General features: G+C 39.0%; 1 protein-coding gene across 1 annotated transcript; it reads right to left on the bottom strand.

Moving 5' to 3' along the window:
- Positions 1–2216: 2216 nt before the first annotated feature.
- Positions 2217–8065, bottom strand: Snrpe (small nuclear ribonucleoprotein polypeptide E). Its single transcript, XM_005330313.5, has 5 exons — positions 7764–8065; positions 7263–7289; positions 6193–6255; positions 5236–5314; positions 2217–2461 (listed from the first exon to the last, which is right to left on the bottom strand). Exons 1-5 carry the CDS (start codon positions 7815–7817, stop codon positions 2406–2408), a joined length of 279 nt encoding a protein of 92 aa, XP_005330370.1. The 5' UTR covers positions 7818–8065; the 3' UTR covers positions 2217–2405.
- Positions 8066–15681: the final 7616 nt, after the last annotated feature.

The raw sequence follows: 15681 nt of genomic DNA, 5'->3' as shown, positions 1-15681 counted from the left end.
AATAATTAGTAAAGGAAAAACTCCTGTGTCTTCAAGGTAATGTGAGACACTTCATGGCCCATAATACCTTCATCTAAATCAGATAATTCCTCTTCGTAATCCTGAAACTGCTGACAAGTGTGCCATGGCAAGAGCTGACATCCATACAAAGTCCTAGGATTTTCAAGCTTTTCCTTTTCTCTACCTGCTAACAAAACATCAGGCCCACATCAGCACTTACTTTTCTTTTACAGCCTGATTCTCACTCCTCCCACTCCCTTTTCAAGAACATTACAAGAGAGTTAGTGGGTGGTTAGAGACCCCCTCAGAAACCTACAGCCATTCCAGGAAAATAATTGCTCACATACTAAGGGCTGCCGACAAGAACAGTTTCCCAGTAGCATATTTTAGTAACCTTAATGAAGCAGAGAGCAACGCCCCCTGCAATACAAATTCTGGTTGGAAGAAAGAATCTACAGATTATGGAAAAGTACAACTTAAAAAGCAAACACCACAGGCTCCAGTAGAGCAGGAAAGCAAGCAGAGATTTCTAAATACAGAGCTCAATTGTAAGAGTTCCCTGTACCTTATTTCTCACTATCATCATTTTTGCTGTCAAAAATAGAAGCTTCCATGTCTTGATCCATTCAGACTAAGGCACAGCAGGCATAGCTCTGCTTACACAGGGCAGCCAGGTCAGAAAGGCCGCCCAGGGAAATGGAAAAGGCAGCCAGCAGGTTTTCTTAGGGATTATACTGTTCCAGCTTTCATCCTCCTTCCCAGCTATTCTGGTGCCAAGAAAGCTACAGGGAGGTCTTACTCTTGAAAAAGCTTCCATCTTTTCACCAGCAGGGCTGAAGCAGTTTTAGGACTACAACTCCCTCTACTGCCCAATAGTTTCTTTGCATGCTTAAAATTAAACCCTAGATACTAATAGACTTAAAATTCAAAATGTTAAGAGCTAAAGCAGCTCTTTCCTCAAAATATAACCAAAAAGTATGGTCAGAGAGGACTGCATCTAGAATGACTTCTATATTCATCTACAAATCTCTACCTCAAAAGATTTTTATTCAGTTTAATGAGAAGTCTCTATCTCAGTGATAGAGTGCTTGCCTACCATGTGTGAAACCCTGGGTTCCATATCCAGCACTGGAAAATAATATAGGCCTTTTTCAAATAAGATCCAATTTAAAAGTTGAGGATGGTAGAATATACCTGTAATCCCAGACGTGGGAGTTTGAAGCAGGCAGATCTTGCTTTTAAAGTCAACCCCATTTCAAAAACAAAACAAAAACCCGAAAAGATGCTATTTAAATAGTACTTAGGACATGGTATTAAACTACCTGTTCGTCTGTTTCACTGTATTCACTCAAGTTTTGCCTAGATAATAGCAGATGTTCAGCAACCATTTAACAGAATTGTATAACCCTTAGCTACAGAGAGAATCTGTCCACATAAGAATTAGATAATACGTAATCACTGGGAGAGAAACCAATACCCTTAGTGATACCAGAAAGGTGTTTCTTCAATATACTATTTAATTTTTGAGTCAGGGTCTCACCAAGTTGTCATGCATCAAACTTGCAACCCACTTGCATCAGCCTCTGGGACTGCTGGGGTTACAGGTATGCACCACCAACCTCAGCTTAACATGGTTTATTTTTATTTTTTAAAAATAATCCCCCAGTTTTTTTCATTTAGTTTTTTTAAAAATTTATTTAGTTTTCTATTTTTTTATATGGTGCTGGGGATCGAACTCAGTGCCTCATGCATACTAGTAACTGCTCTACCACTGAGCCACAACTGCAGCCCACAGGGTTTATTTTAAATGTACTTTGAGGACATTTTATTATTAGGTGGGCATGGTGGCAAACACCTGTAATCCTGGTGACTTGGGAAGCTAAGGCAGGAAGATCACAAGTTGGAGGCCAGCCTCAGCAATTTAGTGAGGCCCTAAATCTTGCAAGTTAGGCAAACACTCTACTATTGAAGTATACTATCAGTTCTAAAAATCAGAATTGATTTAGACATAGGTTAGTGCAATACCGGTTTATTTTTGTAAACCTTCGCTTTCTCTGCCACCCAGTATTGGAACACTGCCTGTCAGAATACTAAGAATAAATAGGTTCATGCTCTGAAAAAAGCAAATGCCCAGAGCACCTCCTAACCATTTAGAAACTTTAAAATAAATACCAACAGCTAATAATGGCACTGTGTAAAAGGTCTTTACCACTGAATTAAGAAGAAACAATGTAAATTTTTTTAATAAAAAGAGTCCCACAGCATTTATTTTCATCTGGTAATAACATAGGTCATCAAAACAATGTGAACTAATGCTTTAGAACTATATTCCAGGCAAAGGGCAGCTAAATTAAAAAAAAAAAAAATGTTGCTTTCTCTGTAATTTCCCACTTCATTGATCATTTCTAGTTGGAGACACTTTGTAGCAGAGTAATATTATCTCCTTTTAGCATGATCCGACCTGCAATGACAGAAAGAGTTATTAATAGTTATAGTAAGACATAAGTAATTATCTTTAGCCTCAGAATTTTGTATCTAGTTTTTAAATAATATTTTGAAAATACTCTCTCTTATAAAGATATGTGAACATTTTCAAGTATTCACATATTGAAAGGCTTTCCAGCTCCATTAGGGCATATATACCTTTTCAACAATTATCTAATGAAGGTTGGTGTTTGTTTTCAAAAAGTACTGTTTCTATAGACCAAGTCAATTGAACATGCCTAAGCAAACATTTCCCAGTACTGAGTTTGTGTAAGTTTGGAAATGAATTATAAGCTAAGTTTGAAAAATGCAGCGTATTATAATCTCATTCTTAGAACTGGGGATGTAGTACAGCAGAACGCTTGCCTGGGTGCACACCCCCACCTACAAAAACAGCTTTTAAAAAGAACTTAGTGTACTAATGACTTCATCTTGCAATAAACAAACTTATTTAGGTTTTACCCACATTTCTTAAATATATTTGAGATGAGAGCACTTTTTTTTTTTCCTGAGAAATATCTACTAGCATCTTTAGGAGCACTGGTATTCACTGGTAAAACAGTCTGAGAAAAGCTAATCAACTCCAATAGTGACTATTATTTTCATTGTTATTATTATTATTATTATTATTTAATGTTTATTTATTTTTTTAGTTATTGGCAGACACAACATCTTTGTTGGTATGTGGTGCTGAGGATCAAACCCAGGCCGCATGCATGCCAGACGAACGTGCTACCCTTGAGCCACATCCCCAGCCCCTTCATTATTATTATTATTTTCATTTCCCAGGATTCTACAGGTGATTAATCTATTATGTAGAGTGGATACTATCATGGGAATTCAACAGTTGGCAAATAACTTATAAGTAATTTGACCCAAATAACACTGGTTTGCTTTCTGGCAAGACAATTTTATTTTGTCTTATAAAAATAGCTTCAGAAGAAAGAAGCACAGCAAAATATCCTATCACTTCTAAGATTCGACTTTCCACATACCTACTATGGTTTCAAGAGAATTCTCCAGGTCTGGGAAAAACAGAAATCATCATTTTTATACTAGTGAGTTGCACAATGAGCACTGAACAAATAAAATACCTCAATAAAGATCAAGTTAACAGGAGGTTAACAGAAATGATTCAGTGTATGGGTTGGGATTGTGGCTCAGAGATAGAGCTCTCGCCTAGCATGCTTGAGGCACTGGGTTTGATACTCAGCACCATATAAAAATAAAATAAAGGAAAAAAAGAAATGATTAGGTGCCTCCTGATGAAACCATGAATCCTAAGACCTCCTGAGTAAGAAATTGTTCAAATATTTTTGCATTGCTATGTGTCACTCATTGAGTTACTTACTGGGGCTTATTAGGGAACAGACAGACAAGACATATGCACTTATGGAGTACATGGTCTAATGGTAAAGGCAACAGTAAAACAATCCCACTAATGTTTTACAACAAACTCAGAAGGCACATCATACCCCATCTTCCCCATCCCAAGGCAAAACACAATCAAACCCTAGGCTTCTTAGAGAAAGCACTATTTGATTTAAGTTCTAGAGTCACAGGAAGCTGGGTGTGGTAGTGCTCTCCTATAATATCAGTGACTCTGGAGGTAAAAGGATTACTAATTCAAAGTCAGCCTTGATAACTTAGTGAGACCATGAGACCCTATCTCAAAATAAAAAACTAAAAGGGCTAGAGCTGTAGTTCAGTGGTAGAACATCTCTGAGTTTCATCCCCAGTATTTGGCAAAAGGAGCACATACAATTGTTTATGGGGGGGATAGGGGTTGGGATGTAGTTTAGTGGTAGAGCACTTGCATAGCAGGTGTGAAGCCAGGGGGAAAATTTTTAACAGTGGGACAAAAGGGGGAAAAAACAAACAAACAAACAAACAAACAGCAGAGTGTATTATAAGTAGGAGGAGATAAAGCCAAATCACAAAGGACCACGCAGAATCTGTGAAAAATATTTGTTTTATCCTAACAGCCACAAAAAGTCAAAGAAGAAGGGCTGGGGATATAGCTCAGTTGGTAGTGCTTGCCTCACATGCACAAGGCCCTGGGTTGGATCCCCAGCACCACACACCCACACACACAAAAGAATCAATGAAGAAATGTTGGTAGGCTTTTGTTTTTGGTACTAGGGATTGAACCCAGGGGCACTTAACCACAGAGCCACATTCCTAGTCCTTTTTATTTTGTGATACAGAGCCTTGCTAAGTTGCTGAGGCTAGCCTTGAACTTGTGATCCTGCTGCCTCAAGCCTCTGAGTCACTGAGACTACAGGAATGCATGACCATGTCTGGCTCAGACAAATATTTTTAAAAGAGCACTGAAAACTGGAGAACAACCTGGAGGGGAAGGAGATAGTTGCAGAGTGATATACAAAAGTCTGAAAAGGAATAACAGAGATGAAAAATTATCCCAGAGCCAAGGGAACAAAGTGTGTTAGGGAGGAAATGGCCAACAGTGCCAAGTTTTGTACAGAGTTAAATAACATGAACACTAACAATATTCATTAGACTTAATAACATTTGTCTTTGGTGACCTCTGCCAAAGCTGTGTGGGTGGAGAAAGAGAAGCAGAAATAAAACAGGATAAGAAGCAATTGGAAAATGATTCCAAAAGCATGCTTCTTTCCAAAGATAACTTCTCAAATGCAAACCAAATTTAAAAATAAATTGAACTGCAGGTCACTCAATTTTGTGAGTGAAATAAACATTTCTAGAATTCTGTATGAACTATATTCTTACCCAGCTGTTTTCTTGACTTTGTTTTAGAATGAATCTCTTCTGCATCATCTAATACAAGGTTCATGTATTCATCAAAACCCTGGGAAAATAAGTCAACTGACAGTCATTTTTAAGTAATTATTCAAACCATTCAAAAAGAACATTATCTACCCAGAAACAAAAATGACAATTAACTCCCTCCACCGATCTTTTAGCTCAAACATCTGAAGCCTCTTATTAAATAACAAAGTCTGACTGTGGCCCAAATTGCTCCTTCAATCTTTTGGATTAAGAATTTCACTAGATACATCAGAAAGTCATTATCCTTATCTTTTATGACATGCCAGCATAGAGTATGTTAGTTATGTATATGAATTACCTTTTATTTTCATTACTTTCTCAATCAGAAACGATTACTGCAAACTAGCATGCTTGTTTTTCAAATGGTAAAGGAAGGGGAAATTACTGATTGAATCTCTGACAGTGAAACACAGTATTTCCAGCCAATTTTATTTTTCTTTAAAACATTACTGGGACTGGGAATGTAGCTCAGTGGTAGAGCAAGTGCTGAGCATACACAAGGTCCTGGGTTTGATCCCCAGCACCACCAGAAAAACAAAACAAAAACAAAAACATTGCTAACCTGAAGTCTTATTTAACTAATACCAACATTTCTATTCATATATTGCCTAACCTGAAATCAAAGTATCCCATTAACCACGTCCCCAAATCGTTTCTTTTGTCTCTTCCTTTAATACTAATATCGTTGTTTAAATTATTTTTTAAAGTTAAAATTTCTCTCTCTTTAACTATCCAACTCTTATAAACGAGAACAAGGAGAAAAAATATAAATAATGTGCCTTGAAAAACTTTCCTTGGTTTGGGTCTTTGACTTTTTGTATACTGCTTTGGTGGTCATTTTCTATAAATCTTTTTCTATCAATAAACTGCTCTGAGAAGAACACCCTGGGTACTTACAATAATACAGCCCTCTATCCGCATATTCACTTGCTCATAGAGCCACACCTGAATCCGGGATCTCTGAAATAATCATAAACACCAGAATGTTTTTAAACAGTAAACAAACTAAATACTTTGATTGATCAAACAATAAAGAAATGACTCCTAAACATTTTTTAATAAATGCAAGCCAAGAATTTTAATTAGTCCATACCTAGTATTTGGTAACCAAGACTGGTTTACTTGCTAAAAAACACTTTCATTTAATAATTGCTACATGGGGACTGTTCAAACTAGTAATTTCCTTTATCCTGGGGCTTAGTAATATTTTTAACTGCATTGTCTCAAAAGAGTGAAATTTGGAGACAGTATAGCACAAAACAGTAATTTTTATTGATCAAGGTTTCTTTTCTTATCTGCTTTAGCAAAACTCAGATAAAAAAATAGAGGAGTTTTTCTAGTTTCTCAGTTTTCCATAGTACACACACATAACAACTAGGGGAGGAACTCTCATTTCTAGAGATTAAAAATTGTAATGGCTTAATCTGTTCTTCAATTGTGTTGTCTCATTCTAAGTCTTTAGGTTGCTTAAAATTCCTCCCCCCAAAAGCAGCTGCCATTAACTGCTCTGCACCTGCTCCATTCCCTTTCCGTTTTAAAAAAAAGTATCTTAAGTTTTTTCATATATAGTAAACATAGCACCTTATGACCTGGTTAAAGGTGAGCCAGTGTGGCTTTCACTGTTTCACCCTGAAGAAGGAAGTGAGAAAGTTTCCAACGTTTTAGCCTATAATCACTACCAACAAAAGTACCAATGTCCAACTACTAAGGTCACGTCTGCAAATACATAAAGTTTAGTAATTTTGATCCTGCAAAGTAATGACACCATTCTTTGCACGCTAGGTGCTGGAACACATACCCACCACCTTATTACATTAGCGCTTTTTCTCTAAACTTTCCCCTCAATGAGTTTTACATCTCATGTGTTTTTTAAACTCCAGAACCCAACGATCAGGAAAGTTGACGCAAATAGCAAAATGAAATCAACTTTTATTAAAACAGTAGCTACAAGACAATTAACGACTTACGTTTTGCAAGTATCTGAAGATGAGGTTCTGCACCACAGCAGTTAAGGACGAAATCCATCACAGCACAGGCTCTGCTCCCTGAAACTGAGGACCGACCCAACCCTCATCCCAACTTTGGTTTCTGAAGGCGAGCTCTGGTGCCTACTGCAAGAAGGGCCAAACCGGGCCTTCGCTGGGGGGTGGGGGTGGCGGTGGGCGGAATCATCCTCCCAGAATCTCTCTTCCTCCTACCCTAGACTGTGAACTCCCGCTTTCACTCCGTATCCACCTAACGTTGTCTCCCCTCCTCTCTCCCCGCCATTCCTGCACTTCTCCCGCAGGGGCGGCCCGAGCCCACCCCCCACGGTTCTTCAACTACCCGCGCTTTCTCCCGGCTCCGTCGCCCCGAGGGCTCATGGGATGTGCGCCCGCACTCCGCTCCCTTAGGCCTGCTTTCCGCCTGCGCCTTCGCGCCCGTTTTCCGGCCCCAAACTCCTAATCCTGACCTACTGCATAGGATACGATGGGCTGCACCATCACCTTCTGGACCTTCTGGCCCTGGCCACGGTACGCCATGGTGGAATCTCACAAAGACCACACGAACCAGCACGTTACCTCAGAGAGCGACTTCCGGAATTGAGAACCGGAAGTGGAAGTGTACGAGGCTCTTCTGGTGACGTACCTGGGCGGCTCCTGGAAAATGTCTCTCTAGCTCTGAAGTCGCTTTTTCTCTGTGCTTCGTAGCATCCGGAGGAGGCCAAACCTAGGCGAGTTGCCTTGGAACCTGGGTCGATCTTACAGCGCCACCTGGAGGGAAGCGGGAGGAGGCACCGACCGGGTTTCGGTGGTTTGGCGGCCGCGCGGAGGGAGAAAAGCCTGGCCCGGCGCCTGCGCCTTCGGTTCTCTCTGTTCTGAATGTGCATTAAGAGGCGAAATCGTGCAATTTCCCATCTCAGTAAAATGTGCTAATTTACCGCTATTTCTGAGCCCGTTTCAATAGAATGCAGGCTTGACGGCACTATTGTTGGAGAAACGGCAGGGCGGCAAGAAGCCAAAACAAACCCCAGACGGCTGGGCCACCAGCGGTCTGGGCGGTTTGCTCCGTATAACCGATGGGTCTCATCGCTTCGGGGAGGAGTTGTTGTTAGGGTCGCGACCAAGGGTGGCGATGGAGCGTAAAGGCGCTGAAATCTGCTTGCTGGGCTCAATTCCAGCTCAAAGAGTTTGTGTGTCCAAGCTGGGGATGTGGCTCCGTGGTTAAGCGCCCCGGGTTCAATTCCCAGTACCCAAGGCGGGTGGGGGCAAGCTGCGTGACCAAGGATTAGTTTCCGAGCCTCACCACCTTTCGGCTTGGTAGTTTCTGAAATGGAGATTAAATGTGCCTTCCTTTGGGGTTACACGGTGCACAGATGCTCCTCATCTACGTGAGGTCATGAACGATCTCGTGGTTGACCTGGGACACCGCTCTGCCCGTCTGGCCAGCGAGTGTCTCTAGCTATGGCTAACCTGGAAAAAGATCAAAATTCAAAAAGCCAAGTTTGGTTTCTATTGAATGAATATTGCTTTCACAGGATATTTAAGTCCAACTTGTAAGATGGGAGCCGTGTGTGTGTATGTGTGTGTGTGTGTGTGTGTGTGTGTGTGTGTGTGTGTGTATACTCACCGTTGGAACATACCCTTCCCTGGGTGACACAGCTAGTAAGTAGAGGAGCTGGGGTTAATAGGCGAGCCCCAGGCTTGTGGCCTGCCTGAAATTTCATTTAATGGAATACTGATTTTATAGATCAGGTAACAAAGCCCAGAATTGAAGGGATTTACCTCTGGAGAAACGACTTAGGTCAAATAGCAGAATCAAAATTTGCTTAACTGAGGCCTTCTTTTTAATGAGAATATCATTAATGCTGACCCTCCCTATCAAGGAGTTGAGAGCAATTTTTTAAAATACAAAGAGCTTTTTTAAAAAATATGCATGGGATAACTATTTCTTTAGATTTTCTCATTTGCAAACACAATAGAGTCCTCCTGTACACAGATGGATTTGCTGATCAGAGATAGCATGCTACAGAACACTCTGATGTATCCATCCCATCTCAGAGATGCTTAGCTACTTGTCTGGCATTTTCCTGTTTGCATGGTTATGATTTCTAAACTTTTGTACATTGAATTTCTCTCCTCCTCCTCCTCTTCCTCCTCCTCCTCCTCCTCCTAATTGAACCCAGGGGTGCTCAACCACTGAGCCACATCCCCAGCCCTTTTAAAATATATATGTACATGTTTATATATACATATATACACACACACACACATTATTTAGAGACAAGGTCTTGTCAAGTTGCTTAGGGCCTCTTTAAATTGCTGAGGCTGGCTTTGAACTTGCAATCCTCCTGCTCAACCTCCCAAGTCGCTGGGATTACAGGAGTGCAATTTGTGCACTTCTGTGTATTGAATTTTAGTACTCAAACCTTCAACTGATTATATAACTCACCAAAAATGCTTATGTGATTTCCTTCTGTTTAAAAAATGATTTTGTGAGCCAAGTTTGGTAGAAGACACCTGTAATCCCAGTGATTTGGGAGGTTGAGGCCGGAGGATCGCTAGTTCAAAGCCAGCCTCAGCAAAAGCGAGGTACTAAGCAACTCAGTGAGACCCTGTCTCTAAATAAAATAAAAGATTTTGTATTTTTACATTTAAAACATTGATCAAACTGGAATTTATCCTGGTATATCCTGGGACTGATGCATCTTTATAGTTTTTAGGTGACTACCTAGTTTTTGTTTACCATTTAAAAAAATTAATAACCCCACTGTTCTCAAGTCTAAAATGCAACATTTATAATGTACCAAGTGTCTATGTGTGTGTGTGTGTGTGTGTGTATATGTGTGCATGCACATGCGGTTTATATTTTGTCCAATTGACTTTTATGTTTATGGACCAGTATTACTGTTATAAATATTCTAGCTTTATGTTTTATTATTTGTTAGGACTAAAAAGTAGGTAGAATTGTCCTACTTGTTTGTTTTTCATGCAAACTTAAGAATCAAATTATCTGATTTTTAAAAATCCTTTAGAAATTTTTGTGATTATGTAACTTAAAATCAATTTTTTTATGTACATGATGTCTATGGTAACTTAAAATCAATTTTTTATGTACATGATGTCTATTTTTTAAAAGTTATGTTTTGAGACAGAGTCTTGCTATGTTGCCCAGGCAGGCCTTGAATGTGAATACTCCATACTTCTGCCTCAGCCTCCTGAATAACTGTGATTGCTAGGCATGCCAGAGGCCCTGAATTTGAACTGCCATACTGGAAAAATTAATATCTTTTTTTCTATTTTCAGAAATTTTAAATTTACTTTTATAGATCTTGTGAATTTAAATTTAAGTGTAGATATTTCATCTCTTGTTCTTGAAAAATTATCTTTTTTCTCAATTTTATGTTTTAACTAGTTTTAGATGAAATGCATGATAAATTCAACTACATAAAAATGACAAAGATGACTAAAAAGTGGCCATAATTTAAAAAATTTAAAGATACAAAAAAATTTTTTTTTTCTAACAGTAGATACATGGCTAATTTTACTAATATATACAGTTCCTCTAAAATAATGCAGCTCTGGTTCTTTGTTGCTGTGTAAGAAATGTCCCCAGACTTAAGGCAATTAAAGCAACCACGATTTTGCCATAATTAATGATTTTGTGGGTTGGGAATTTAAGCAGGTTTTTAGGGTGATTCTTCTGCTCCTGAAAACCTACCTCAGGCACATGTCTTTGGAAGACTGGCCTTAGCTGAGGCCCTTTCTCTGTTGTCTCTTTAGCAGGGTAGTGTGCTTTCTTACATGTGGGGACTCAGGATTTAAATTAAGGCTGAAGCTACCAGGACTCGTTTTTCTTTTCTTTTTTGGTACTCAGAATTGAACCCATGGATGCTTTACCACTGAACTACATCCCAGCTCCTTTTTTAAAAATTAGTTTTTGAGACAAGGTCTCCCTAGTTGCTGAGAGTCTTGCTAAATTGCTGAGGTTGGCCTTGAACTTGTGATTCTCCTGTGTCATTGAGATTACCGGCATGCACCACCACACTTGGCTACTACCAGTATTGTTAAAGGACAGGCCTGAAATACCCCAGGGCAGATTCAAGAGCTGGAAATATAGAGCCCATCCCTTGTTTGAGCTATGTTAAAGAACTTGAAGCTATTTTTAATCTGGCACAAAGTTACAAAATTGAAATTGTCCATGGATGTAAACAATCTGTTCATAACAAAGGAAATACAAACAATCTTTAAACATGAAATTTCATGTTTATCCAGTTTCACTCATAAGAGAAATCCAAACTAAACTCCACTGAGATGACCATTTCTTTCCAATTAGACTGGCAAAAATAAAAAAGTGGTGCTAATGTAAATTATTAAACTTTACTTATACTCATTTTCCAGATAAACTTATATGTTAATAATGTAATCATTGCAGCATTTGTTTAAAATATCAAGATAGGAAACAACCTAAATGTCTATCAATAAAGATTAGCCAAATTATTGTATATCATAAGAGTATAAAATTATTCAACTATAATCAAGATTGAAGAAGCTCTCTGTATATCTTCTTTTCTAATATGAAACAATATGAGTATACATTGAAACAATATCTAATATACATTGAGAGAACAAAATCAAGCAATGACATGCTAGAGATTTATTTCAAAATAATCCAATGGAGCCAATAGGGCTAAATCTTAGATAAGGAAAGCCTAAACTTTAGCAGAGTTTAAGAGGCTACACTTACATGTACACCTCCTTAAATGGAGTGCAAGCTTCTTGCTTGCCTCAGCCCAGCCTCAGCCTTAGGACTCAGAATATGGGGTAAATAGTTGGTAAGGATTGGCCATGAATTTGTAATTGTTGGAACTAGGTGACTATGTGAATTATAATACTCTCTATACTTCTAAATGATGAAATTTTCCTGAACAAATAAAGCAAGGTCCAGAATTTTGTGTTTATTAATACATAATACTGTATGGATTTCATTTGCTGATATATGCCTGATATGTTTAGAAAACCCAGGTCACTGTAAGCTTAGCTTTGGAGAACTGAGTAGCTAGGGAACAAGTAGGAAGGAAGATTTTATATACCCTCATATACTTCAAAAAAATTGAAATTTGTGTAATGGGTATATCACTAATTGACTAAATATGTTTGATAGTGGATACTACTATGAAACATTTGTTTCCTTTTTTAAATTTTAAAAATGTTCATACTTTGTGACACAAAGTATGTGGGAAATAGGCTTAAGAAACCCTGGCCCAAAGAGACATACCCCTGAAAAAGTAACTCCAACCTTGGCAAATACTTGAGAACTTTTTCTGCTGAGTTTGAAATTCCTTCCATCTCAGCCAGAAACTTCACAATTTGCGGAATAGCTGTGACTGACTAGAAGTACAATAAAGAGTAGAGTTGGGAAGAGGCAAAGGGCAGTCTTGCAAAGATCAGCAACCTGACTAGGGAGTCTGAGATAGGGGGATCAGAAGATCAGCCTTGGAAATTTAGTGAAACTATCTTAAAAAAAAAAATCAGCATCCCTTGAAATAAGCCAAGAACTTTTTTATTCATTCAGCAAATATTTGTTAAATGTCTTTTGTTATGGGAGGAATTGTATCCCCAAAGCTCATCTCTTGAAGTTCTAACTTCCCAATACTTCAGAATGTGTTTCTATTTAGAGACAGGGATTTTGGAGGTCAGATAGGTAGGACCTCTCATCCAATCTGCCTGGTGTTCTCATAGGAAGAGTCATCGGAGTCTCTCTTTCCCCTAATAGAATACAGGAGAATGTCCTGTGAAGATGAGAAGGTGGAGAAAAAGGAGGAAGAGGAGGGAGGGCCCCCACTGGAAACCCAACCTGCCACTGCCTCCATCTGGGGCTTGTAGCCTGGAGAACTAGAGAAATAAACTTCTCTTGTTTGAGCCACTGTCTGTGGCACTTTGCTATGGCAGTCAGAGTAGACTAATGTACCTTCCTATGGGCCAGGCCTTTATTGGGTACTGAGAATGTAAATAAGATGTACAGCTAGACAATTTTAAAACAAGGGGATAAACACTGAGTATATGCCTGGTGGATGGACACCAAACCCGAGTTTGGATAGAGAAGGGTATTGTGAGAGAGCCCGGGGAACATAGGGTTTGTAGAAGTTAGCCAAAATAAAAGGAGAGGCTTTAGAGAGAAGAGAGCCAGCATTATCCAAAGGCAGGGGACTGGAGACAGAGGAGTGGGCAGTGTGTGTGTGTGTGTGTGTAAATTGAAGCCCGGAGGTAGAAGAGCTTGGTGAATGGCAGAAGAGGCTCTAAGCCAAGGTCTTACATGCTATGCTGAGAAACTTGATTTTGCAGGGAAAGGGAAGGCAGTGGAGGATTTTATGAAGCAGAGTGACTTCACTTTGTAGTTTAAATATATCTTTTTTTTAAAAAAATCAGTTTATACCTTTCCCAAGAATAACTGGAAACCAACTGAACAAAAATGAGACAAAGCAGGGCCTCTAAGAGAACACTAAGGGATGGCCAGAGGTTAAAGACCTTACCTGCTCAGTTGGATACTGCTCAAATCATCTCTTAAGCTACTTAAACTTCAGCTCTATCCTGACCAATCTGGAATGTATTTTTTCTATAGCATTATCCACTTAATATCAATGCCTACTTTGCTCCTGTTTTTTTTTTTTTTCAGTACTGAGGATTGAGCCCAGGAGTGCTCTACCACTGAGCTACACCATCAACCCTTTTTGAGACAGGGTCTCTAATTGCTGGTCTTGAAATTGCAGTTCTCCTGCCTCAGGGCCCTGCTGGGATTACAGGCGTGCACTACTGTGTTGGCTACTTAGGTTACTTTTAAAATTATTTCCTAAGTACTTCTACTTTGACAGCAGGGATTTGGGGCTTATACCCTTTTACCCCTAATGACCAGTAGTGCTTAATGATGGTTTGAGTTCAGAACTTTCTGATTTGAGCCCATTAAAGGGTGAGAGAGTCCTACATATTTTTGGCAATTAATGCCAGAATGTTTATCATTTCCTCTTGGTAGCTTTTCTAAACTTAATCCGCCCTCCTTGAGCTCCCAACTCAAACCATATGTAGCTATCAGGTAAGTTTTCCTTCCATTTTGCTTCTTTTCCTTTGAAACTTCCTCCTTTGCTACTTTTTTTTGGGGGGGGCAGGGTCGGGGGAGGTAGGGGTACCAGGGATTATACTCAGGGCCACCTGACCACTGAGCCAATTTTGTATTTTATTTATAGACACGGTCTGAGATGCTTAGCACCTCACTTTTGTAAAGGCTAGCTTTGAACTCACGATCCTCCCGATTCAGCTTCCAGAGCCACTGTGCCCAGCTCCTTTGTTAGCTTTGAGTTCTTTTGTTGTGGTACTGGGGCCTGAACCACTCTACCACTGAGCTACATCGCCAGCCCTTTTTGACATGTGGTCCCACTAGATTGCCAAGGCCTCCCAAATTGCTGGGATTACAGGTATTTGTCACCATGCTCTGTTTGAATGTTCTTAATCCACCTGCTTTCCAACACTCAACAAACAGGAGTCTTTACTGCTTTTTGCTTACTGCAAGGCTCTCTTAAAACATTTTTGCTGTTAAATCCAACCAAATTTAAATAGTTTATTTAACAGGCCCATTCTGTAATCTGAGTCCTAAATTGTTTTTAAATATAAAAATTAAGTCCTAGATTGCTATTATTTAATCATTGCTTAGCTTTTGCCATCTTATTGTACAATAAGTAAATGGTTGAGATCAACTATTTTTTTTGTGCTCATGCCACTTAACATCATTTTGCATATTAAGGAGGCTGAGACAGGAGGATTGCAAGTTCAAAGCCAGCCTCAGCAATTTAGCAAGGTCCTAAGCAAAACAAAAACAAATTGCAGTTTAAAGACTTAATTATGAATGTAGCCAGATGGCTGGGGGTGTGGGAACTTTCAAAGATAATAATTAGCTTCCTAAAATCAGACTAAAATAAACCTAGTGGAACCTAAGAATCTTACTTTCTTGCATTTAAATCTGAACATACTGACCCTGAAATTACAGTGAGGGAATAAAGCAATGATCTTTTTAAGTGGTACATGTAGGATTTTGTATCAAAATGGGTACATTAATTCAAGGTGAATAATAAATAATGTTTAAAAAAGTATCACCTATTAAGTTACAAATGGAGATCATGCATGTCCTGTTGCTAAACTGCCAAATTCAAACATTTTAAACTACAGAACATTTGGGCAAAATCCAGCAATAATTTTAGAAAAGGATCATAGAACTTGGATCAAAATAAATCAAGCTTTGTGAAATTTTAAATCAGTCCTATCTCTGTGGTAGCTCCAAAGGCTGGTTGGGTACTGTTTTGACCACCCATTTGGAATTTAGGGTTAAGGTCAGAACTTTATGGATTGTTCATCTTGA

The sequence above is a fragment of the Ictidomys tridecemlineatus genome, chromosome 10 (genome assembly GCF_052094955.1).
Source record: "Ictidomys tridecemlineatus isolate mIctTri1 chromosome 10, mIctTri1.hap1, whole genome shotgun sequence".
Lineage (NCBI taxonomy): Eukaryota > Metazoa > Chordata > Mammalia > Rodentia > Sciuridae > Ictidomys > Ictidomys tridecemlineatus.
Note: the sequence above shows the minus strand (reverse complement) of the source record. Positions and strands in the feature narration are given on the sequence as shown.